This window comes from Salvelinus alpinus, chromosome 12 (assembly GCF_045679555.1).
Source record: "Salvelinus alpinus chromosome 12, SLU_Salpinus.1, whole genome shotgun sequence".
Classification (NCBI taxonomy): Eukaryota; Metazoa; Chordata; class Actinopteri; order Salmoniformes; family Salmonidae; genus Salvelinus; species Salvelinus alpinus.
Window position 1 is genome coordinate 2,386,930 of NC_092097.1, and position 26,863 is coordinate 2,413,792.

The 26,863-nt window shown below is 41.6% G+C and overlaps 1 protein-coding gene across 8 annotated transcripts in view; it reads right to left on the reverse strand.

Moving 5' to 3' along the window:
* The window catches only part of LOC139535357 (receptor-type tyrosine-protein phosphatase T), a 504,254-nt gene that overhangs the window by 219,041 nt on the left and 258,350 nt on the right, over nucleotides 1-26,863 (reverse strand). For all 8 annotated transcript variants that reach the window (XM_071334697.1, XM_071334695.1, XM_071334698.1 and 5 more), the window contains exon 9: nucleotides 13,791-13,900. In XM_071334697.1, coding sequence (XP_071190798.1) covers nucleotides 13,791-13,900 — 110 coding nt within the window. The remainder of the gene's footprint in view (nucleotides 1-13,790; nucleotides 13,901-26,863) is intronic.

Sequence of the window (26,863 nt, forward strand, 5' to 3'; positions counted from 1 at the left end):
ATATCCCAGAGAAGTTAAGGACTACAAAGGGAAGCCCATCTGCGAGCTGCCCAGTGACACGAGCCTACCAGACGAGCTAAATTACTTCCATGCGCGCTTCGAGGCAAGCAACACTGACATTTTCAACCTGTCCATGGCCAAGTCTGTAATACCTACATGTTTTAAACAAACCACCATAGTCCCAATGCCCAAGAACACCAAGGTAACCTGCCTAAATGACTACCAACCCATTGCACTCACGTCTGTAGCCATGAAGTGCTTTCAACACCATCTTCCAAGAAACCTTAGACCCACTCCAATTTGTATACCGCCCCAACAGATCCACAGATGACGCAATCTCTATTGCACTCCACACTACCCTTTCCGACCTGGACAAAAGGAACAACTACGTGAGAATGCTGTTCATTGACTACAGATCAGCGTTCAAGACCATAGTACCCTGGAAGCTCATCACTAAACTAAGGACCCTGGGACTAAACACCTCCATCTGCAACTGGATCCTGGACTTCCCGACGGGCCACCCCCAGGTGGTAAGGGTAGGGAACAACACATCTGCCACGCTGATCCTCAACACGGGGGCCCCTCAGGAGTGCTTGCTTAGTCCCCCCCTGTGCTCCCTGTTCACTGATGGCTGCGTGGCCAAGCAAAACTCCAACACCATCATTACGTTTGCCCATGACAACAGTGGTAGGCCTGATCATCGACAACAATGAGACAGCCTACAGGGAAAAGGTCAGAGACCTGGCAGTGTGGTTCCAGGACAACAACCTCTCCTTCAAAATGATCAAGACAAAGGAGCTGATTGTGGACTACAGGAAAAGGAGGGCTGAAGTACGCCCCTATTCTCATCAACAAGGCTGTAGTGGAACAGGTTGAGATCTTTAAGTTCATTGGTGTCCACATCACCAACAAACTATCATGGCCCAAACACACCAAGACTGTCGTGAAGAGGGCATGACAACACCTATTGTCCCTCAGGAGACTGAAAATATTTGGCATGGGTCCTCAGATCCTCAAAAAGGTCTACAGTTGCACCATCGAGAGCATGCTGACTGGTTGCATCACCACCTGTTATAGCAACTGCTCTGCCTCCGACCGTAAGGCGCTACAGAGGCCAAACTTCCTGCCATCCAGGTTTCAGAGAAAGGCCCTTAAAATTCACAAAGACTCTAGCCACTCTAGTTACAGACGGTTCTTTCTGCTACCGCACGGCAAGTCGTACCGGAGCTCTAGGTCCAAAAGGCTTCTTAACAGCTTCTACCCCCAAGCCCACTCAATCAAATGTATTTATAAAGCCCACTTACATAAGCTGATGTCATAAAGTGCTGTACAGAAACCCAGCCTAAAACCCCAAACAGCAAGCAATGCAGGTGTAGAAGCAGGGTGGCTAGGAAAAACTCCCTAGAAAGGCCGGAACCTAGGAAGAAACCTAGAGAGGAACCAGGCTATGAGAAGTGGCTAGTCCTCTTCTGGCTGTGCCGGGTGCAGATTATAACAGAACATGGCCAAGATGTTCAAATGTTCATTGATGACCAGCAGGGTCTGTTGAACAATTAATCAAATGCTCCCTGGATTATTTGCATTGACCCCCCCCCCCCACCCCCACACACACACACTTTTTTACACTGCTGCTACTCACTGTTTATTATTACAGTATGCATAGTCACTTTACCCCTACCTATATGTACATATTACCTCAATTACCTCGACTAACCTGTAGCCCTGCACATTGACTCTGTACTGGTACACCCTGTATATAGCCTCGTTATTGTTATTTTATTGTTGCTCTTTTTTATTTATTTAGTAAAAAAAAAAAAATCTTAAAACCGCATTGTTGGTTAATCTGTTGTAATCGGCGCATGTGGTAAATAAAATGTGATTTGAAGGAGGGGGGCTAATACTGCTGGAGATTGATATAGCGACGTGCGTTTTATTAATCAATTAGTAAGGGACTGACAAGGGCACGATCAGTGTCAGGTCTGTAAACCTCCCTTCAGTAGTCTTTATTACCTGTCAATATTAGAGGGCCGTGGGCTTACAGGAGCAGTGTCGGTGAGTCTTGAGTACTTTTCACATCTTTATCAATGTCAATATCCAACCATTGTGGACTTCCATGAGTAGTCTTTTGTTTTGTGCGCAGTTTAGTATAGTTACCGTTGTCTGTGATAGTAACCTTTAAGAACTTTGGGTTGTCGTGACCCGTTGTGGAATCGTGTGAAGCCTGTCTGTTGGTTCATATTAGACTGCTACAGTACAGGCCTCTCTGAACAGTGTCACATCTCTATGCATATTAGTGTGTTTACCATCACCAAAGGGTTCCTCACCTGCGCCCTCCGCCCCTCGCCCACCTATCAACATCCTCCCCCGCCCCTCACTGCCTTCTCTATTCTCCCATTTTCGAGGATATTGTCCCTAGTCTAATTTGGCCAAGGCCTGAAAGCGAGAGAAGAGTCTTCTGGATCCTCAGATCTCCCAGATGATGCCGTCGGAGCCTTTTAGTCCAATCAATAGGGGTAATTATAGGCAATTACAGCAAATGGGAACGCATTGTACCGGACTCAATGTGTTTAACAAATTCTATCAATCCTGTTATGGATGAGATGGCGAGAGACTAATTTCATATTAATGATGTCGGCTCGGTAACAAAAGCTACCTGTAAATTGAAAGTCGGCCCCAGATTCAGACCCACTGAATAAAAGGTAGAACGGGCCTTTTGTTTGTCCTTCGCCGCTTCACCCACACAAACATGCATTTAAAGGACCACCATGGCCGATTATGTTTATTTAATTTTCAGATCTCATAAAGAAAAAAATGTAAAGGCAGATCAATACCTCATTAGCGTGGACTGTCCATGGACTGCAGTCTACTTCAAGGTGAATACAGTCTACCTTTCAAAACAATGGCAAAGGGATGACTCCATTCAACCTAAGCCTTTATAGTGCTTCGATCCCTAAGCTTTTCTCTGCATATACTTCACACCTTCTCAAGGCCTAACTACTGTTACAGCACTGTGGTCCATGAGAAAATACATGCAGATCTACAAACCAACTATCTACCCCTCATCTCTGTCAGAAAGTAACTCTGGCTAGACCACACGATTTACAAGTCTGACATTTTGGAGTCTTAATAACTGCCAGATTAATAATTCTTGATTGGATTTAGATAGCGCTTTTTCACCTAGGTGTTAACTCTAAGTAAGGAGGGAAACTCCACTCTACGGACACCAATGTATAGCACCACCTTGGGTGATGCACAGCAACCATTTTTGTGCCAGAACACTCACCACACATCAGCTAGCATGGTGGAGAGGTGGGAGTGATATACAGTATGTCAATTAGAATGTAAAGGGGGATGATTAGGTGGAAATGATGGAAATGGGGCCTGGATGAGAATTTGTCCAGGACACCGGGGTTAACACACCTACCTAATGGATTTTATTGACCGCAGAGAATCAGGAAATCTGTTTTAACAATAGGAGAGCTGAGAGTTGACTCGAACTGAGAGTTGAATTTTAGAATGTGCAAAGCTGTCATCAAGGCAAAGGGTGGCTATTTGAGGAATCTTCATTATAAAATATATTTTGATTTGACTACATGATTCCATGTGTTATTTGATAGTTTTTGATGTCTTCACTATTATTCTACAATGTAGAACACAGTAAAATAAATAAAAACCCTTGAATGAGTAGGTGTTGGAAAACCTTTGACTGGTAGATGTGACTGTGTATAGCCCAGTTACATTAACTAATTAAAATGCAATTTTGTTCTTTGAAATACATTTTCTTTTGTATTCTAATGCTACTTAAGACCTTCATAAACACAACCAAATGATTATTTGTTGAGATAGCATATATGGGGGTGGCAGGTAGCCTAGGGGTTAGGAATACCTAGAATACCTAGGTATTCCTATCCTAGGAATACCTAGGATAGGATAAAGTAATCCTTCTCACTCCCCCCCCCCTTAAAATATTTAGATGCACTATTGTAAAGTGGCCGTTCCACTGGATGTCATAAGGTGAATGCACCAATTTGTAAGTCGCTCTGGATAAGAGCGTCTGCTAAATGACTTAAATGTAAATGTAAATGTAGTGTTGGGCCAGTAATCGAAAGTTTGCTAGATCAAACCCCGTTCTGCCCCTGAACAAGGCAGTTAACCCACTGTTCCTAGACTGTCATTGTAAATAAGAATTTGTTCTTAACTGACTTGCCTAGTTAAATAAAGGTTTAATAATAAAAATATCTGAAATGTATTTATTAGAATGTTGTCCAAAATAATCGTCACTGGCTCAAAGACGGTTCCCTCGATGCCATGTGCTTCTAGTGTTAACATCCAATCCTAAAGACGGCATCCTACCTCCCTGTGGAATTGGGATCTCCTTAGACCAGAGGCAAGTGCCATCTTCTGGCCCTCCAACACCACTTCCAGCAGCATGGTCTACAATCCAGGACCGACCCTGCTTAGATTCAGATGTAACCCAGCAGTTGGATGCAGGGTGGTATGCTGCAGATAAGGTGGGCCTATAAATACCCTTGTTACACTTAGTTGTGAATTTGTGAAATTCATGAATTGAATTGAGAGCTGGCAACTATGAGTAAGACATAGTAGTGTGAAATATGAGTAAAACCTGTAGTGTCGTGGGGGGTGAGCATAGAATTGTGAGTGTATTTGTGACCCGATTCAGGAAACTAGGTGTATGTCGCAAGTCACGACTTCACAGGATAGCCGTTGGAACTTTATTTTTTATTTTTTTTATCAAAATGTGTTTTTGGGCAAAAAAGCCTTCTCGAACATGTGAACTTTCATGTGCACAATACAATGTTTTATGCCATCTGTAAATATGAATAAAACTGTTAAATTACGAGCCTTGTTGGTTAAGCCACAGAAAAAGTGAGCAACCTTCCCACTATCCATGAATGGCTGAGATAATGAGAGGGCTGGACATGCCGAGAGTTGAGTTCGGATTGGTCTGCCATATACAGTGGTTCCTTCTTTAAAGTTACGTTCCACTGGATGTCATAAGGTGAATGCACCAATTTGTAAGTCGCTCTGGATAAGAGCGTCTGCTAAATGACTTAAATGTAAATGTAAATGTAATACTGTGGCAGTGTCATTTAATTCTCAGCCATTTCTTCTGTTAGTGCAAGTTATTGCTAGTTTTATCACTAGAGGGCATCTTTGAGAAGCATTTGATAGTATTCCGTATTGGCATTACCAGAGAATTTAAAACCTATTTTGTAATAATATAGTATAGTGGATTTGGCTTAATTAATTTGATTAATATTATGGTGTTACCATTCCGAGAAAAAATGTCTGTTTCTACATTCAGACCATTTTTCTCTCGGAGTGCACACTGGACATTTGGGCCGAGTAGAAGGGTTGATTTGAACGTTCTGGCTTTACAACGGCAGTCGAGCACACAAGCTAACGTTGGCTAGCTACTTCGAGACACAAATGAGACCACTCTTACCATTTTACTCGCTCTAGCAGAGCTGGTAAGGAAGTTGTCGTGTTAACCAGAGTGGTGACTGTAAATGTGCTGCTGGAAACAATTTAATTACACTTTTTTCCCAACATTTACTGACACCAGCCATATTCAACGCGCTCGTAAAGTAATTGTTCTGCGCTCTGGTACATTCAGACGAGAGTGCTCTGAAATCCGTGTCGATAGTAGGCTGGACACATTACATTTTTAACAACGTTCTTTTCTGATAAAAACTAGTTCATTGCCTCCGCCGTGGAGGCCAGTTTCATAATATGACCATATTTCCCAGCTGCTTGCCGTCGTTTTGAAGTAATCGCGGAAAAACAAGCCTTTTGTGCATTTTTCTATTAGTTCTATTAGCACAGTAGCACCAACTCGCCTTCCGAACGTTCTATTCTCAGCTTATTGTTCAATGTCACAATGCCTCCTTCGCTATTGTTGGCAATGAGACCTGCTCATGTTGTTTTATAGTTAAAACGTGAACAACAAAAATAATATCGTAACTCTGTGGTATTCCCATTGTTTCATATGGGGGAAATATAGGCTGTCTATTTCGCCAAATACCTCGCAATGTGTATATTGAGATTTTTTTAAAGTCGGGTGTAATTTGTGTGAAATGGCTAGCTAGTTAGCAGGGTGCGCGCTAATAGCGTTTCAATCTGTGACGTCACTCGCTCTGAGACCTTGAAGTAGTTGTTCCCCTTGCTCTGCAAGTGCCGTTGCTTTCGTGGAGCGATGGGTGACAATGCTTCGAGGGTGGCTGTTATCTATGTGTGCAGAGGGTCCCTAGTTCGAGCCTAGGTAGGGGCGAGGAGAGGGACAGAAGCGAAACTGTTACACGGGCACCATTTTAAATCAGGAGAATCTCCTCTTTGTAATTATGTAAGTCTGGGCAGCGAGCTTGTTTGTCATCAACCAGAAATAGTAGCTAGACCAGAAATAGTCAGCAGTTTTTAGTTTTTACCTACTTTCGCATTACACAGACATAAGCACAGTTGACACTATCGAGGTGCGGATGTTTACTTTCTACACAAGTTGTTATCTTCTAGTTTCGTCCGATGAACAGATTGTAGTGGTAAAATGAAAAGAGATAAATTTTTCATGGAGCATCACTTTAGTCAAAACAGGCTCTGTGAACGTTCGATTCCATTAATTTGCGCTGGGCTCTCCAGTTTAGCCAACTTTCAGAAGCAGTTTTTCAGCCTTGGGTGAATTTTGACTCGTTCTATTGTCCAGCCTATAGATAGCTAGAGCGAATTTACGAAAGCACCCGAATGTCCATTGACAAAGCACTACGACTATACCATTTAGCTAAGCTAAGAATGACGAGAATAATCAAGTCAATACACGTTGGGGGGTTAGATAGCCTATAGTTAATATACTGGCAAGTTTGATGTATAACTACTAACGTTAGCTAGCTAGCTAACATACCGGTACATACTGCTGTAATGATATGCTATGTGGTTCGTAAGGACAGCGTAGCTAACAAATTGTCAGCCAACATAACGTGTAAGGTATTTGAAAAGTCATTACTTTATTACATTGAGTAGCAAGCTACCCCTTGGTCGTTAGGGCAAATCTGGTCTGTGATAGGCGGGGGTTTTTCACACCTAGCTCGGCTATTAGACTATTATTTAGTAAAGGTTGAATAGTCTATTGTTCAGCTATTAGCCCTCCTCCCCAACTTGTAACAAATTGCTGTTCCCATCTCATTCCTTTTCCTCTTCCATGCATCATCATTCTGCTCCTGAGTGGCTCGCTTGTGGGCGTGTTGACAGGATATGTCAGCATCTTCGGTTGTGCGTCAAGAATGCTGCAAACAGTAGCACGTTTGTATGAAGGTGTGGTTATTCACAGGCAAATTGTTATATGCTATGGAGGTACATTTGTGTCTTTTTGTCAAGAGCAAAACATTTTTTAATTTCAAATCAAAACTAATTGTTCTGAAAGCAACCTTTTTCCGAGACAAAGGAAGTCAAAGCAGACACCTACGAAGATTGCATCTCAGGTAAGCAGCACAGGGCTGTATTGACGGATCCTAAAAATGACATCTGCTGCTTTAGATTGAACGGTCATATCTCAGTTATTGTTTTCAAATCTATAAAGAATAAGCAGTTTTCTTTACTTTCAGAGATCGAGCTGACCAAGGGGTCAAAAATGTCACATACAGTATCTTCTATTGTTTGTCCTCATGTGTCTGTTTTTCAGCATAAAGTACTCTGTAGCCACTTAGTGTGGACACCAGGTGAGACCACACACACACAATAACAGTCTCTCTTCTTCACTTCATCCCTCTCCCCCTTCTCCTTAAACCCTTTAGGCTAAATCAGGTGTTTGGTGAACCCCTCCCGCATCTGAACTGGCTGACACAGAGGGCACAGCAGGATCATAGGTGAGATGTAGTATTATTAAATATGAATTATTCGGAAGTATTACTAAAGAGATGCTTTGCATTGAAATACAGACAGAGATGCAGTAGTCCCAGAGTTAATGATCCAAGGTCAGTTTTGCATTTCACCTCCTGATTTAAGATGACCGACGTGTTAAGAAAAAAAAAACAAGGCTTAATCATGCTCTCTCGTCTGCAGGTATGTTTGGTGTGAGAGAGGAAGCCAGTCTTGTCATCGCCACCTCACCCACTCTTAAGATAACCTTCGGGCCAACTGGGGGCCCAAGGCTGGTTAAGAGACACTGCAATTGTGATGAACTGAGAGAATATTAGGGTAGCACTGTAATTCATAAATCATATGCTGTCTGCCACTGTACTTACCTCTTTCCCTTTCTGTCTTCTACACCTCTCTCCCCACCTCATCTTTCTTCCTTGTTTTATAATGCACAACATATGTGCATTGAAGTACAGAATGAACGTGTATTTATAATATTACAATTATCATAATTATAGTGCATTTATGTATTTACAACACCTGGATAATGAACTTCTTTCAAAAAAGCATTTCACATGCTCCACTGGTTGAAATTAAGTATCTCATTGAAATACTATCCTGTGTCCTCAGATTAATGCAGGTGAAGGGAGTTAGATATGCATCGTTCTTTTTTCTGTATATATGAATTACAAATCAACCATGTTTCTAGTCTATTGCATAGTTATAATGAGTAATCATTGATGTCCCAGGAGCAGGAGTGGTAAACACTGTTGAAGTTTATAATTGTAATACATACAGTTGAAGTCGGAGGTTTACATACACCTTAGCCAAATACATTTAAACTCAGTTTTTCACAATTCCTGACATTTCATCCTAGTAGAAATTCCCTGTCTTAGGTCAGTTAGGATCACCACTTTATTTTAAGAATGTAAAATGTCAGAATAATAGTAGAGAATTATTTATTTCAGCTTTTATTTCTTTCATCACATTTCCAGTGGGTCAGAGGTTTACATACACTCAATTATTATTTGGTAGCATTGCCTTTAAATTGTTTAACTTGGGTCAAACATTTCGGGCCTTCCATAAGCTTCCCACAATACGTTGGGTGAATTTTGGCCCATTCCGCCTGACAGAGCTGATGTAACTGAGTCAGGTTTGTAGGCCTCCTTGATCGCACACGCTTTTTCAGTTCCGCCCACACATTTTCTATAGGAATGAGGTCAGGGATTTGTGATGGCCACTCCAATACCTTGACTTTGTTGTCCTTAAGCCATTTTGCCACAACTTTGGAAATATGCTGGGGGTCATTGTCCATTTGGAAGACCCATTTGCGACTGAGCTATAACTTCCTGACTGATGTCTTGAGATGTTGCTTCAATATATCCACATAATTGTCCTGCCTCATGATGCCATCTATTTTGTGAAGTGCACCAGTCCCTCCTGCAGCAAAGCACCCCCACACCATGGTGCTGCCACCCCCGTGATTCACTGTTGCGATGGTGTTCTTTGGCTTGAAAGCCTCCCCCTTTTTCCTCCAAACACAACAATGGTCATTATGGCCAAACAGTTCTATTTTTGTTTCATCAGACCAGAGGAAATTTCTCCAAAAAGTATGATGTTTGTCCCCATGTGCAGTTGCAAACCGTAATCGGGCTTTTTTTTATGGCGGTTTTGGAGCAGTGGCTTCTTCCTTGTTGAGCAGCCTTTCAGGTTATGCCAATATAGGACTTGTTTTACTGTGGATATAGATACTTTTGCACTTGTTTCCTCTAGCATCTTCACAAGGTCCTTTGCTCTTGTTCTGGGATTGATTTGCACTTTTCACACCAAAGTACATTAATCTCTAGGAGACAGAACGCGTCTCCTTCATTAGCGGGATGACGGCTGCGTGATCCCATGGTGTTTATACTTGCGTACTATTGTTTGTACAGATGAACGTGGTACCTTCAGGCATTTGGAAATTACTCCCAAGGATGAACCAGACTTGTGGAGGTCTCCAATTTTTTTTCTGAGGTCTTGGCTGATTTCTTTTGATTTTCCCATGATGTCAAGCAAACAGGCACTGAGTTTGAAGGTAGGCATTGAAATACATCCACAGGTACACCTCCAATTGACTCAAATTATGGCAATTAGCCTATCAGAAGCTTCTAAAGCCATTACATAGTTTTATGGAATTTTCCAAGCTGTTTAAAGGCACAGTCAACTTAGTGTATGTAAACTTCTGACGCACTGGAATTGTGATACAGTGAATTATAAGTGAAATAATCTGTCTGTAAACAATTTTTGGAAAAATTACTTGTGTCATGCACAGTAGATGTCCTAACCGACTTGCCAAAACTATAGTTTGTTAACAAGAAATGTGTGGATTGGTTGAAAAATTAGTTTTAATGACTCCAACCTAAGTGTATGTAAACTTCCGACTTCAACTGTACATGCAGACACAGCATCATTCAAATAATGGCGTTTGATATGACTGAAAAGAATGTCTCAGAGATTCATACCTGAACCGCACCTTTATTTGCCAAGGTAGAGTACATGATCAGTGAATATATTCAATGTACAGGCTACAATGTGGGAATCTCATGCGTGGTAATAACTACAGTACATGTGTATATAGGACTTGCATCCTCAGCACAATAAAGTTATTATATTCTACTCTATCCATAGGCTTCATTAATGCCATTCAGACTTGAAGTTGATACAACAACTATGATAGCTGAGGTACATATGAATATCAGTTAAGAACCTAACGTTTTAGGGTCCATACACAGATCGGCTACATACTGTAGCTAGCTACACATCCATAGGCATACAGTTAATTTTATCCTCCACTACACAGTAAGCAAGTAAATAGTTAGCTAGCTATTTTACTTCAGCTGCATTGCAAGGCAAGCTTACACAATTATACATTAAATTTGCAGTAAATGCTTTAGCTAACTAGATCCACTGTTTCACAAGACGACAGCCTGTTTTACTGGTTTTCTCAGGAGTCCCTAAAACATTAAACAACACGAATTACAATGTCAGACTCATGTCATAACACTAGCTAGCTAGCTGGCTAATGTTAGCTAGTCAGCTAACTTGCTAAATAGCGATTTTCTTCAAATTAACTTTGACAAAAAATATGCACAAACATTTGTCTCTACATTAACTTCTTGAGAATACAGGGGGTGCTATTTTCCCATTAGAATAATTTGCTCTACAGATTAAACTGCCTCTTATTCAATTATTGCTCTTACTATATGCATATAAATAATACCATTGGAAAGAAAACAATCTCTAGTTTCTAAAACCGTTTCAATTTTGTCTCTGAGTGATACACAAGTCATTTGACAGCACTTTCCCTGACCAAGAAGTAGAATGCAAGAAGTCTATGCTCGCTTCAACGCTCTGCCTATATATGGTCATGACCCCTATGACCAGAAACACACTTCATTCGACTTCCTCTGGGTGTCAAGAGGACGTCAGAGGAGAAATTCTTTGTTTATCTGGTACTGACGTGAAAAAGAACCTATTTCTTTGGCGTGACCGACAACTTCCGGTTTTCTGATTCGCACGAGTTGGAGCTGCGATTGTGTACTGTTTTGCTGGCGTTATGGATGAAAACTATCTCCGTGTCGAATTTTGTTTGATACATGTGACCATATCATCGTAATGTATGTTTTTTCAATATAGTTTAATCAGATTATTTGAATTTTTTCGGGAGTTTTGTGGTGTTCCGTTGTCTGATTTTATTTACGTTTGAGAGATCCGTGCCACTCGACCAGTACCTGTGCTAAATGGAGTGGGAAAGGAACAATTCTGAACGGAACCAACGACTCATCTTGACAAAGGACACTTTGATCAACATTCTGATGAAAGATCAGCCATAGTAAGACCCAATTTACGATGTTATATCATATCTGTTGTGCATGTGAACTGGCCGTGGGCGCCTAGCCGAATCTGCCTGGTATAGCTATGCTAATTTAGCGCTACATTTTGTTTTCGTTATAAAACATTTAATAAATCTGAAATATTGTTTGGATTCACCAGATGTTGGGCTTTCAATATCTGTACGCTGTGTATTTTTCTGAAATGTTTTAAGATGAGTAATTCGTTATATGACGTTGGTCTCTGTAATTGTTCTGGCTGGGTCAGCACTATTTCAGATTGCAGCTGCAATGTAGAACTGTGATTTATACCTGAAAAATGCACATTTTTCCCAAAAAAAACTATGCTATACCATAAATATGTTATCAGACTGTCATCTTATGAAGTTGTTTCTTGGTTAGTGGCTATATATATTTTTATTTAGTCGAATTAGTGATAGCTACTGACGCAGGAAAAAACTATTGGGAGTAAAAAAATCGTGTCCTTTGCTAACGTGGTTAGCTAATAGATTTACATATTGTGTCTTCCCTGTAAAACATTTTAAAAATCTGAAATGGTGGCTTTATTCACAAGACCTGTATCTTTCATCTGGTGTCTTGGACTTGTGATTTAATGATATTTAGATGCTACAAGTTACTTGTGACGCTATGCTAGCTATGCTACTCAGTGGGGGGGGGGGGGGTGGGGGGTGCTACCGGATCAGGGTTGGTGACTCGTGAGAAGTTTAACTAACATATTCCTCTCAATTGTAAATGTTTTGCTTGACTCGTTGTGACTATATAACATCTTACATCTGATTCCACCGTAATGTTTTGTCAGCCATCTTTGTTGAAGAACGCCACAAGGCAAGTGTGGCTTGTGTCAAAATTCATCATTGGAACCACACGATATGATTGGTCATATAAAAACATTGGGACCCAAATGCATAATGAGTGCTCTAACTCCCCCTTGTGGTGGTCTGGAGCAATGAAGCCGGGTACCTCTAAGTTCCACGGTGCAAGCTCGCAACTTTTAAAGGAGGAACCACTGTAGAAGGCTTCTGTCTATTTCAGCTCGTCAGTCTGTTGGTAATCCTGTTGAACGTGGCTTTTTTATGTATTGTGTAGTGGAGCTGCAAAAGTGTTGCTCTTCACTTTCTGGAGGATCAATTTTTGAAATCAGTGGAATTAGAGTATGATAGCTAAAGAGATGAAGCAACCGTGGCATGGCATTCCTGACAGGGACACGCGTCCATCATACATGATAATCTATACAGGTAAGATAACTAGTTACATTTTCAGATATTACACATTCCTATTTTGAGAGAAAGTAGTTTCATTTCAAGCTAAAGTGTACTGTTAGCTAGCTAGCTAATGTTAGCTGGCTGGCTCCCTAGCTGACGTTATTATTCGTATCCCAGAGCCGTTTGCTGTTCTAATTAGAGCCTAATGTTAGCTAGCTGACATTGAACATGGATGGTTAGCTCCAAGCACTGTGGCATCATTGGCACTTTGTTCATTGTTGTTTAACTAGCTAACATTAGCTGGCTGGCTAGTTAGCTAATGTTACGTGACGTGTGTACAACACCCATTGAATATGGTCTGTGTCAGTAAACGTCTGCAAAAAAGAGTACTGAAATTGCTCCCAACAGAGCTGGTTATGCTGTTTTCATGTTATCCAGATGTAAACAAATCATCGGCCAGAGCGTCAGGTGTGCGCCCCGAGAGCGGGCCTAAAGCTTAAGAGGGTGTGAACGATGCTGAATGGGTGTAGACAAAGAAGAGCTCTTCACTAGACCAAAACATTCAAAGGCCATTTTCTCAAAAGTGAGTTTACAAGTTGATCAACTTTCAAAACAGAATTACTTTCCCATTGTTCCTTAAATGCAGTGTCTGATATACCATTTTGTAGCTCTGAGTCGCTACTTTTATCCACTGTAAAAAACACATTTTCAAATTTTGCTACATAAGACCGAGTCCAGGTGGTGAGTCACAATGTTTGTGTGCTGAGGAAGTGAGAAAATAACTGTTAGCAGCTGCCATGATAACACGGGTGGCTGTGTTGATGTCACTCACCTCGTATAGCGTGATGACACCATTGGTCTCGTTAGGTGCCTTCCACTGCATGAAGATCTTCTCCTCGTATGGTCCGGTCTGGGTGGACTCCATTGGAACAGAGCCGGGAACTGGAGAAATGTAAAGACACACAAAGGAGTGACGGCATGTTCAAGCAAATCATGCAAGCAGGTTTGAGCACTAAAGAACACACACACACACACACTGATTAGGCGGTACAGTTTCACAACGCCACGGTCTGATTGAGATCAATTGAACCATTCAACAACGTTGTATCTGAGACATTACAGCACACAACGGCACACAACGGCACACTCAAAATCATCATCAAAAGAAAATATCAACACTTTGTTCCTTCTCAATCACATAACTGTATATATTATAAATATATCGACACATATACCGATACAGTGAATGAGTTTATCAGGAAGTGCACAGGAGATGTTGTACCCACTGTGACTATTAAAACCTACCCCATCCAGAAACCGTGGATAGATGGGAGCATTCGTGCCATACTGAAAGCGCGAACCACCGCATTTAACCAGGACAAGAAGACTGGGAATATGGAAGAATACAAACAGTGTAGTTATTCCCTCTGCAAAGCAATCAAGCAGGCTAAACGTCGGTATAGGGACAAAGTTGAGTCCCAGTTCAACGGCTCAGACACGAGACGTATGTGGCAGGGTCTACAGACAATCACTGAATATAAAAGGAAAACCAGCCACGTCGCAGACACCGACAACTTGCTTCCGGACAGACTGAACACCTTCTTCGCTCGCTTTGAAGATAATACAGTGCCACAAACGCAGCCCGATATCAAGGACTGTGGGCTCTCCTTCTCCGTGGCCGACATGATTAAGACATTATAGCGTGTTTACCCTCACAAGGCTGCCAGCCCAGATGGTATTCCTAGCCGCGTCCTCAGAGCATGCACAGACCAGCTGGCTGGTGTGTTCACAGATATATTCAATCCCAGTCTGTTGTCCCCACATGCTTCAGGATGGCCACCATTGTCCCTGTACCTGTTCATAAGCATTTCACTGTAAGGTCTACACCTGTTGTATTCAGCGCACGTGACAAATAAACTTTGATTTGACCTAGGAAAGCAAAGGTAACTGAACTAAATGACTATCGCCCCATAGCACTCACCTCGGTCATCATGAAGTGCTTTGAGAGACTAGTCAAGGATCATATCACCTCCACCTTACTTGCCACCCTAGACCCACTTCAATTTGCTTACCGCCCCAATAGATCCACAGATTATTCAATCGCCATCACACTGCATACTGCCCTGTCCCATCTGGACAAGAGGCATACCTATGTAAGAATGCTGTTCAATGACTATAGCTCAGCATTCAACACCATAGTACCCTCCAAGCTCATCATTAAGCTCGAGGCCCTGGGTCTGAACCCCGCTCTGTGTAATTGGGTCCTGGACTTCCTGATGGGTCGCCCCCAGGTGGTGAAGGTAGGAAACAACACCTCCTCTTCGCTGATCCTCAACACTGGGGCCCCACAAGGGTGCATGCTCAGCCCCCTCCTGTACTCCCTGTTCACCCATGACTGCGTGGCCATGCACACCTCCAACTCAATCATCAAGTTTGCAGACGACACAACAGTATTAGGCTTGATTACCAACAACGATGAGCCTACAGGGAGGAGGTGAGGGCTCTGGGAGTATGGTGCCAGGGAAATAACCTCTCACTCAACAAAACTAAGGAGATGATCGTGGACTTCAGGAAACAGCAGAGGGAGCACCCCCCTATCCACATCGATGGAACCGCAGCTGAGAAGGTGGAAAGCTTCATGTTCCTCAGCGTACACATCACTGACAAACTGAAATGGTCCACCCACACAGACAGTGTGGTGAAGAAGGTGCAACAGCGCCTCTTCAACCTCAGGAGGCTAAAGAAATTTGGCTTAACACCTAAAACCCTCACAAACTTTTACAGATGCACAATTGAGAGCATCCTGTCAGGCTGTATCACCGCCTGGTACGGCAACTGCACCGCCCACAACCGCAAAGCTCTCCAGAGGGTGGTGCGCTCTGCCCAACGCATCACCGGGGGCAAACTTCCCGCCCCCCTGGAAACCTACAGCACCCGATTCTATAGGAAGGCCAAAAAGATCATCAAGGACATCAACCATCCGAGCTACTGCCTGTTCACTCCACTATCATCCAGAAGGCGAGGTCAGTACAGGTCCATCAAAGCTGGGACCGAGAGACTGAAAAACTGCTAAACAGCCATCATTAGCACATCAGAGGCAGCTGCTTACAGACATAGATTAGGAATCACTGGCCACTTTTAGAAATGGATCACTAGCCACTTTAATAATGTTCCAAATCTAGCATTACTCATCTCATACTGTATGCATGAACTGCACACCACACTATTCTACGGTATCTTGGTCAAATTTAAATTGTGCTTACACATAGGCATCACCTATTTCATATGTACGTATATACTGCATTGTATTCAATACTACACCACTGACTGTTAAACAGCCATCTCCAGCACATCAGAGGCTGCTGCCTATAGACATCGATTAGGAATCACTGGCCACTTTAAGGAAATGAAACACTAGCCACTTTAATAATGTATCCGTATCTTGCATTAATCATCTCATACGTGTAAACTGTACTCTATACCATGCCACTATCTTAGTTCAATGCTGCTCTGCAATACACAACCATTCAAAAGTTTGGGGTCACTTGTTTTGGACATTTTTTGTCCATTAAAATAGCATCAAATTGATCAGAAATACAGTGTAGACATTCTTAATGTTGTAAATTACTATTGTAGCTGGAAATGTCAGATTTTTTTTATGGATAATTTACATAGGCGTACAGAGGCCCATTATCAGCAACCATCATGTTCCAATGGCACGCTGTGTTAGCTAATCCAAGTTTATAATTTTAAAAGGCTAATTGATCATTAGAAAACTCTTCTGCAATTATGTTAGCACAGCTTTAAACGGTTGTGCTCATTAAAGAAGCAATACAACTGTCCTTCTTTAGACTAGTTGAGTATCTGGAGCATCAACATTTGTGGGTTCGATTACAGGCTCAAAATGGCCAGAAACAAACAACTTTCTTCCGAAACTCGTTAATCTATTCTTGTTCTGAGAAATGAAGCCTATTCCGTGCGAGAAATTGCCAAGACACTGAAGATCTCATACAACGCTGTGTACTACTCTCTTCACAGAACAGCACAAACAGGCTCTAACCAGAATAGAAAGAGGAGTGGGAGGCCCCGGTGCACAACTGAGCAAGAGGACAAGTACATTAGAGTGTCTAGTTTGAGAAACAGACGACTCACAAGTTCTCAACTGGCAGGTTCATTAAATAGTACCCACAAAACACCAGTCTCAACGTCAACAGTGAAGAGGCGAGTCCGGGATGCTGGCCTTCTAGGCAGAGTTGCAAAGAAAAAGCCATATCTCAGACTGGCCTAATAAAAATAAAATATTAAGATGGGCAAAACAACACAGACACTGATTGGAAAAAAGTGTTATGGACAGACAAATCTAAGTTTCAGGTGTTCGGATCACAAGAAGAACATTCGTGAGATGCAGAAAAAATTAAAAGATGCTGGAGGAGTGCTTGACGCCATCTGTCAAGGATGTTGGAGGCAATGTGATGGTCTGGGGTTGCTTTGGTGGTGGTAAAGTGGGAGATTTGTACAGGGTAAAAGGGATCTTGAAGAAGGAAGGCTATCACTCCAATTTGCAACGCCATACCCTGTGGACAGCGCTTAATTGGAGACAATTTCCTCCTACAACAGGACAATGACCAAAAGCACAGCTCCAAACTATGCAATAGCTATTTAGGGAAGAAGCAGTCAGCTGGTATTCTGTCTATAATTGGGTGGCCAGCACAGTCACCGGATCTCAACCCTATTGAGCTGTTGTGGGAGCAGCTTGACCGTATGGTCAGAAGAAGTGCCCATCAAGCCAATCCAACTTGTGGGAGGTGTTTCAGGAAGCATGGGGTGAAATCTCTGATTATCTCAACAAAATGACAACTAGAATGCCAAAGGTCTGCAAGGCTGTAATTGCTGCAAACTGAGGATTCTTTGACTAAAGCAAAGTTTGAAGAATACAATTATTATTTACATTAAAAATCATTATTCCTAACCTTGTCAACGTCTTGACTATATTTCCTATTCATTTTGCAACTCATTTCATGTATGTTTTCATGGAAAACAAGGACATTTCTAGGTGACCCCAAATTTTTGAACGGTATTAAATATATGTATATATATTCTTAATCCATTCCTTACTTAGATTTACGTATATTTTGGGTACATGTTGTGAAACTGTTAGAAATTACTTGTTAGATATTACTGCACTGTCAGAGCTGGAAGCACAAGCATTTTGGTACACCCACAATAACATCTGCTAAACACTTGTATGTGATAAATACATTTGATTTGATATAAACAATGTTACAATTACTTTTCAAGCGTTAACTCATCTAAATGGGGGATGTGGGAAGACAGCGCTGGTGGCTTAACCCCAGGACTGATGGAGTGAGCAGCTGAAGTCAAGGGAAACGTCCTCAGTGCTCAAGCCTGACTCTTTGATTTGATATTCATTTATGCAGTCTGATGACTGAACGAAAGTCCTGATAATACCTTTGTTAAAAGGCCATTTAGTCCAACTTCACACTGCCACTCCTTATTAATTGGCATGGCAGACGAGAAGAATGTGGCTGGTGTAATGTACACCATGGGAAACAGAGAGCTGGTTTCAAGTGCAGGGCGCAGCAGCAGTGTTTATTGTAATGGACCACAGGAGGAGGCAGGTAGCTGGGTCCAGGGGCAGGCAGAAGGTCATACACAGGGAGTCCATAAAGGCAACAGTACATGCAGGGAAAAGGCTAGTAACGTCATCCGGGAGATCATGCAATCGGTAGATAACTCTGAAAGATGTGTGACACAGAACAAACAATACCTCACAATGATAGGGTGCAAAGAAGTTAACTAAATAGTGTGAGATAATGACGATCAGGTGATCAGAATTCGGGTTATTGGGATCTGGAGAGTGAGCTGCGTTCAGGGGATCTATGTGTTTGAGAGTGTGAGCTTGAAAGTGAGCTGCGTTCATGGGATCTACGTGTTTGAGTGTGAGTTGGAAGCAGATGTTACAGCTGGTCTTGAACAGTATTGGCATTAGCTCCCTCAACAGAGCAGATGGAGGGATAGAGGGATGGAGTGATAGGGGAAGGGGAACTGGACTATTTTTGCACATTGCCAAGGTTTAAGGTAGAAAGAACAGTGAATCTCATTATCTTAAACTCCCTGCTAACAAGAAGCATATTAGATTTGGGAGTTTAGTGGTAAGATTTGAGTCACCTGGTTCATGCTAATTATTTCCATTTACTTTAGATCACACATGTACACTTAGCCAAATGTATTTTACTGTAATGTTTGTTTTGGTCTATTGTTGTCGACAATGATCAAGGCATTTATCATTGATCCTAGTCTTAGATCAATATAGGATTATCCATGCAATACAGTGCTTACTAGTTTGTTTTGTAATATTCCATTTACTCATAATTGCCTAGACTGCCATGTTAACCCTTTGTTAATGGATAGTGTAAGGGTCATAAGCATCCACCTCTTTGTTTGGCCAGTAAGGACACTTCACCGGGTTAGACCTTTAGACCTTGGGGGCATGGGGGTTATTAGTGACAGTGGTTGGTTCTGTGTGTGTGTGTCCACTTGCTGTCCACTGATCGTGCCATTTATAACCAGATTAGACAGCAGCGACGCCAGGGCTTAGTATTGTGTTGACAACGATGCATCGAATGTACTTGGCTGAAAGATATTTGTCATGCCCAGTCAGCATCCCAACCCAACACACAACCAAATAACCATGGTGATTCTACCGTAACACTGATACTGTACAGGTACAATTTCTTGACATGTGGGAAATCTTTGTTAGCTCTAATTCTTCAAAAACAGAAGAGGGAGGATAGCTCTCAATATATTTTTTCCACATTTGACATATTGTCTTTGAGTGTACCCTGGATGGTTAAATCATCTATTATTAGAAAATCAATTATGTCCTTGAGTAGATTTAAAACAGTCATGATTAAATCATTATTTTACTGGCGATTTATATTACTTTAGAGAGAGAGTCTTTTTTTATAGCTGCTATCTTAAAAAATAATAATCAAACAAATGCTTTTTACAAAGAGGTATTGTTGATTTCTGTTTGTAGACTTGCTGCAATGGACTTAAATAGCATTCCAATTTACACTTGGTAGCTAACACTGGGTTACTGTAAGCAATAGGCAACCAAGGTCAAACACGTCAAGAAATTCATCTGAACATTTTGATTACACACAATGTAAGCATAAAATGACATTTTTTTTTAACAACAAACATAAAGTGAAAAACAAGCCCTGGAACAAAATAACAAAAATAGTAATCTCCTTTTAATCTTAAAATCCAATTTGCTGTATTTTAGTTAAACTACATCCAATTTACCATTATTGCTTGTCCACTCTAGCAAAATATAGTTTTTTTCAGATCAGGGTATGATTGCACTGCAACTTTAATTGGATATTCTACCCTCTAGGTTCTCTGAAATATACAAGATCCATCTACGATTATTTTCTTCCTGTTTTAATGCCTGATAAAAAGGGAAATTAACGCCTTGCAAGGCTGACACCAATCGGTGTTCCCTAAGTGCTAACGAGCTATACGTAATAAAGTCCAAACTCAAAACATAAACTGAACAAAAATATAAACATAACATGTAAAGTATTGGTCCAATGTTTCATGAGCTGAAATAAAAGATCCCAGAAATGTTCCATACACACAAAAAGTGTATTTTTCTCAAATGGTGAGCACACACTTGTTTACATCCTTGTTAGTGAGTGTTTCTCATTTGCCAAGATAATCCATCCACCTGACAGGTGTGGCATGATCATTACACAGGTGCACGTTGTGCTGGGGACAATAAAAGGACTCTCTAAAATGTGCAGTTTTTTCACACAACACAATACCACAGATGTCTCAAGTTTTGAAGGAGTGTGCCATCGGCATTCTGACCGCAGGAAAGTCCAGTGGTAACAATGATGAACGGAATATGAAAATGAATTAAAGTTAAATGAGGATGTTATAACGAAAACATTGTAACTTTAAGAGTTTTCATAATGTGTATGTGATGTTTACGTATATACTTTATGTTGTGTAGGACCATGCCTCAGGACTACCTGGCATGATGACTCCTTGCTGTCCCCAGTCCACCTGGCCGTGCTGACCTGTTGCACCCTCGACAACCACTGTGATTACTATTATTTGACCATGCTGGTCATTTATGAGCACTTGAACATCTCGGCCATATTCTGTTATAATCTCCACCCGGCACAGCCAGAAGAGGACTGGCCAACCCTCATAGCCTGGTTCCTCTCTAGGTTTCTTCCTAGGTTCTGGCCTTTCTAGGGAGTTTTTCCTAGCCACCGTGCTTCTACACCTGCATTGCTTGCTGTTTTGGGGTTTTAGGCTGGGTTTCTGTACAGCACTTTGAGATATCAGCTGATGTAAGAAGGGCTATATAAATAAATATGATTTGATTTTGATTTAGAAAATATCCAGATGAAAGAGAATGTTTTGGTGAAGATAACACTGTGATTTTAGTTGTCCATAAGAGACATAGTAAATACTAATACCTTGCCTTGTAACTAGCTACGCCCCAGGTAACCCAGAGAGTGTGTCATAAAGACGGAAACACCCTTTCTACTCTGGGGTATAAAACATGTGAGTTAAGAATTTACATAGTTGACTAGAGGACCGCGCGCTGCAGCCAAGGTCCACAATTAGTCACGACCCCAAAACGCAACACAAGGTTGAAGACAAAGAAAACCTCTGAACAATCAGGTTCATGGTTGAGTAGCTCTTCTAAGTACTGTATCTAGGAAGGTGAATTTAAACAGGACCCTCCTATCTTTTCAAGTCATCGATTGTCTACACGGCCCTCCTACCCATGCTGGGATCGTCGGCACGGCTGATTAGCCTACTCAGAAGCTCACTCACAGAACGAGTGCAAGGAAACAGACAACTAAGCGAAAGGACATTGTGACATCGTGTGGAATATCAGAGACTTACACCTGAAGACGAAAGAACAAGGCGTCGGCCAAACCTTTCCCACTAAGCAGAACTCGGCCCACGAAAAGATACCCAACGGAGACCTTCAACACGTAAATACATGCATTACACTTTTTACCCATAAGAGCGGCAGTTTGGGGCAAGGTGTTAGGGCGGAAACTAAGCATAGTTTACAAATGTATCCAAGTGTTGAATTTCTCTATTGTACTTTCTCTCTCTCTGTAAATCTCCATCTTGTGTAACACGTGTCATATTGTGTTGGTCCGCTAGGGACCTGTTGCCATTGTTTTAAGTTCTAATCAATAACCTAGAATGTTTGTGTAAGTGTATCTTCTGTTATCATTTAGCTTGTTAGTAAATAAATAATCAACTCATTTTGTGTGGTACGGAATGATTAGTAAGACACGGGTAGTGCAGATTTACGAATTATGCGACATTCAAAATGAGACTGATGAGGAAATGAATGAAATAGTGACTGCTATGAAATCGATATTCTGATATTATTTGAGTGAATTTGGGAAACGGTAACTCATTAAACAAACTTCCCCATGGTGCTCCAGGCAACTGAGTTAATTAACTTCTCTAGGATAGGGGGAGCATTCGGAATTTTGGATGATAAGCGTGCCCAAATTAAACTGCCTGCTACTCAGGCCCAGAAGCTAAAATATGCATATTATTAGTATATTTGGATAGAAAACACTCTGAAGTTTCTAAAACTGTTTGAATCATGTCTGTGAGTATAACATAACTTATTTGGCAGGCGAAACCCCGAGGACAAACCATTCAGAATAATTTTTTGGGGAGGTCACTCTCTTTTCAATGGCTTTTCATTGGGAATCCAGATTTCTAATCAACTTTCTTGCAGTTCCTATCGCTTCCACTGGTTGTCAACAGTCTTTAGAAACTGGTTGAGGTTTTTCCTTTGAGAAATGAAGAAGTAGCACTGTTCAGAACGAGGCTAGAGGGAAGTGTAATCTTTGTTAGAGGTGCGTTACACAGAGGCTCACTACACATTGTTTTCCTCCGGTATTGAACACAGTATATCCCGTCTTAAATTTTATCGATTATTTACGTTAAAAAATACCTAAAGTTGTATTAGGAAGTAGTTTGAAATGTTTGAACAAAGCTTACAGGTAGCTTACATATTAATTTAATCAAGTATAAACATAGTTAATTATTCGATAAATAGCATGTCATCACATCACAATAACAACGTCACGACAGTGATATGGATACCAAGGAGCTTGACACTTTCAACCCGCTACACTACAGCCCCGTCGATGTGAATGGGGCTGTGTTCGGCCCTATTTACCTGTAGTCCATGATCATCTCCTTTGTCTTGCTCACGTTGAGGGAGAGGTTGTTGTCCTGGAACCACACTGCCATGTCTCTGACCTCCTCCCTATAGGCTATCTTATCATTGTCGGTGAGCAGGTCTACCACCGTTGTGTCATTAGCAAACTTAATGGTGTTGGAGTCATGCTTGGCCACGCAGTTGTGGGTGAATAGGGAGCACACACCCCTTCATGGCTACCGACATGAGTGCTATGGGGCGGTAGTCAATTAGGGAGGTAGTCATTCTTTGGGCACAGAGACTATGGTGGTCTGCTTGAAACATGTAGGTATTACAGACTCAGTCAGGGAGAGGTTGAAAATGTCAGTGAAGACACTTGACAGTTGGTCCAAGCATGATCTGAGTACACGTCCTGGTAATCCATCTGGCCCTGCGGCCTTGTGAATGTTGACCTGTTTAAAGGTCTTGCTCACATCGGTTACGGAGAGCGTGACCACACAGTGGTCCGGAACAGCTGGTGCTCTCATGCATGTTTCAGTGTTGCTTGCCTCAAAGCGAGCATAAAATGCCTTTAGATCGTCTGGTAGGCTCGTGTTACTGGGCAGCTCACGGCTGGGTTTCCCTTTGTAGTCCGTAATAGTTTGCAAGCTCTGCCACATCCAACAAGAGTCAGGGCCGGTGTAGTAGGATGCAATCTTAATCCTGTATTGACGCTTTGCCTGTTTGTTTGATGGTTAATCTGAGGGCATAGCGGGATTTCTTATAAGCGTCCGGATTAGTGTCCTGCTCCTTGAAAGTGGCAGCTGTAGCTCGGTGTGGATGTTACCTGTAATCCATGGCTTCTAGTTGGGATATGTACATGTACATTAATGCCATTGGATGAATCCCGGAACATATTTCAGTCTGTGCTAGCAAAACAGTCCTGTAGGGTAGCATCCGCCTCATCTGACCACTTCTGTATTGAGCGAGTCACTGGTACTTTCTGCTTTAGTTTTTGCTTGTAAGCAGGAATCAGTACGATAGAATTACGGTAAGATTTGCCAAATGGAGTGCGAGGGAGATCTTGTACACATCTCTGTGTGTGGAGTAAAGGTGGTCTAGAGTTTTATTCCCATCTGACATGCTGGTAGAAATGAGGTAAAACGGATTTAAGTTTGCCTGCATTAAAGTCTCCGGGCACTAGGAGTACCACTTCTGGATGAACATTTTCTTGTTTGCTTATGGCCTTATACAGCTTGTTGAGTGCGGTCTTAGAGCCAGCATTCGTTTGTGGTGGCAATACCTCAAGACTACCTTAATATCAGACATTGCGCAAAAGCTTTTATTGACAAATATACACAGACGCCCAACCCTCGTCTTACCGGATGTTGCTGTCTTGTCATGCCGTTGCACGGAAAACCCAGCCAAATGTTTATCGTCGTTCAGCCATGACTCGTGAAACGTAAGATTTTACCGTTTTTAATGTCCCGTTGGTAGAATAGTCTCGAACGGAGCTCAACCAGTTTATTCTCCAGTGATTTGCACGTTGGCCAATAGAACGGATGGCAGAGGCGGGTTACACACTCGCCGACAAATTCTCACAAGGCACCCTGATCTGCGCCCCCTGTATTTCCTTATTTTCTTCATGCGAATGATGGGGATTTGGGCCTTGTCTGGGAGCAACATTATATCCTTTGCGTCAGACTCATTAAAGAAAAAATCTTCGTCCAGTTCAAGGTGAGTAATCGCTGTTCTGATATCCAGAAGCTATTTTCTGTCATAAGAGATGGTAGCATCAACATTATGTACAAAATAAGTTACAAACAATGAGATAAAACACACAAAATAGTACAATTGGTTAGGAGCCCATAGAACTGCAGCCATCCCCTCCGGCTCCATTCTCATCTACAGGTGTGTTTGAAATAGCAGAATCCACAAATTTGAAGGCATGTCCACATACTTTTGGGCATGTAGTGTACTTCAGTTTCATCAGCGACGGGAAAGAGGAACCTTTTAAAAGGCCCAGTACAGTCGAACGGGATTTTCCTGTGTTTTATATAATGAACAAAAATATAAACGCAACATGCAACAATTTAAAAGATATTTCTATTGAAATAGAAATACATTTATTAGGCCTTGATCTATGGATGTCACATGACTGGGCAAGGGTGCGGGCAAGGATGCAGCCATGGATGGGCCTCCCCGCCCGCCCGCCCAGCCAATCAGAATTAGTTTTCCCCACAAAAAAAGGCTTTAATACACACAGAAATACACCTCAGCACCCCCTCAGATGAAGATCCAAATGTGGAGGTCCTGGGCTGGCATGGTTACATATGGTCTGCGGTTGTGAGGCCAGTTGGACATAGTGTCAAATTCTCTAAAACTCCGTTGGAGGCGGCTTATGGTAGAGCAATAAACGTTAAATTCTCTGCCAATAGCTCTGGTGGACATTCCTGCTGTCAGCATGCCAATTGCACGCTCCCTCAAATTGAGACATCTGTGGCATTGTGTTGTGTGACAAAACGGCACATTTTAGAGTGGACTTTTATTGTCCCCAGCACAAGGTGCACCTGTGTAATGATAATGCTTTTTAATCAGCTTCTTGATATGCCACACCTGTCAGGTGGATGGATTATCTTTTTATTTTTTATTATAACAAATTTTGTAAACAAATATGTGCTCTAAATTTGAGAGCCTAAGCTTTTTGTGCGTATGGACAATTTCTGGGATATTTTATTTCAGCTCTTGAAACATGGGACCAACACTTTACCTGTTCTATTTATATTTGTGTTCAGTACATATATTTCCACATTCTGAGGTTGGAATAATACTGTGACGTTGTGGAAATGAGAATAATGCCCTTTTAGTGTAAGAGCTGTTTGAAAAGAACACCTGAAATATCAGCCTGTTTTGGTGGGATGGAGTTTTGGAATGCACGGTGACATCAGCAGGCAGTAACTATGTTGATAGACCAACAAGAAAGAGTTCTAAACCATCTCATCCAGTAACAGCTAGTTTTCAGTCTTCCCCTCCCCACTCAGACCACTCCCAGACAGTCCTAGCAAAATACTTGCTTGAGATATTGCTCTTTGCTAAGAAGCAATTTTTGTACATTTTTGAACATTTTGATTGGAAATAATTACAGTAAGGTACTTAATTGTTACCCAGAAATTATTTGATATTGAGATAAAAAACGGCTGCATTGGGCCTTTTAAAATTGAAATCATATTTGTGAGACGGTGCATAGCTCTACAAAACTAAAGTCATTTCCATAGAAGTGCAATTAGCACCGCTGAGAACAAAAATTACAACCCAGAGATTAAATAGTATTAGCTAAAAACAATGAACACAGTGTTGCTACTCTCAACTAGTTTGGGACCTCGTGGGAGGTTGGGGCTGTTTTGATTAAAAAACATAATGCACCCTCAGTGATTAATGAAAATATACCAAAGTCTTTATGCAATGAGGATATCATAGTGCATCGATAATGGCAAGGTCTGCTGATTTGTAGTTTATACATTACATCCAGTCATACACATACAATGTATTCATTTGTGCTCATTAATTCATGCTGTGGTCATATTGGATTTTTAATAGTTGGAAAACAGGGCTATAATCAGCGCTCATTATACAGTTATTACAAGTGTAACCAATCATAATTGTGGTATTAATTAGTGGAA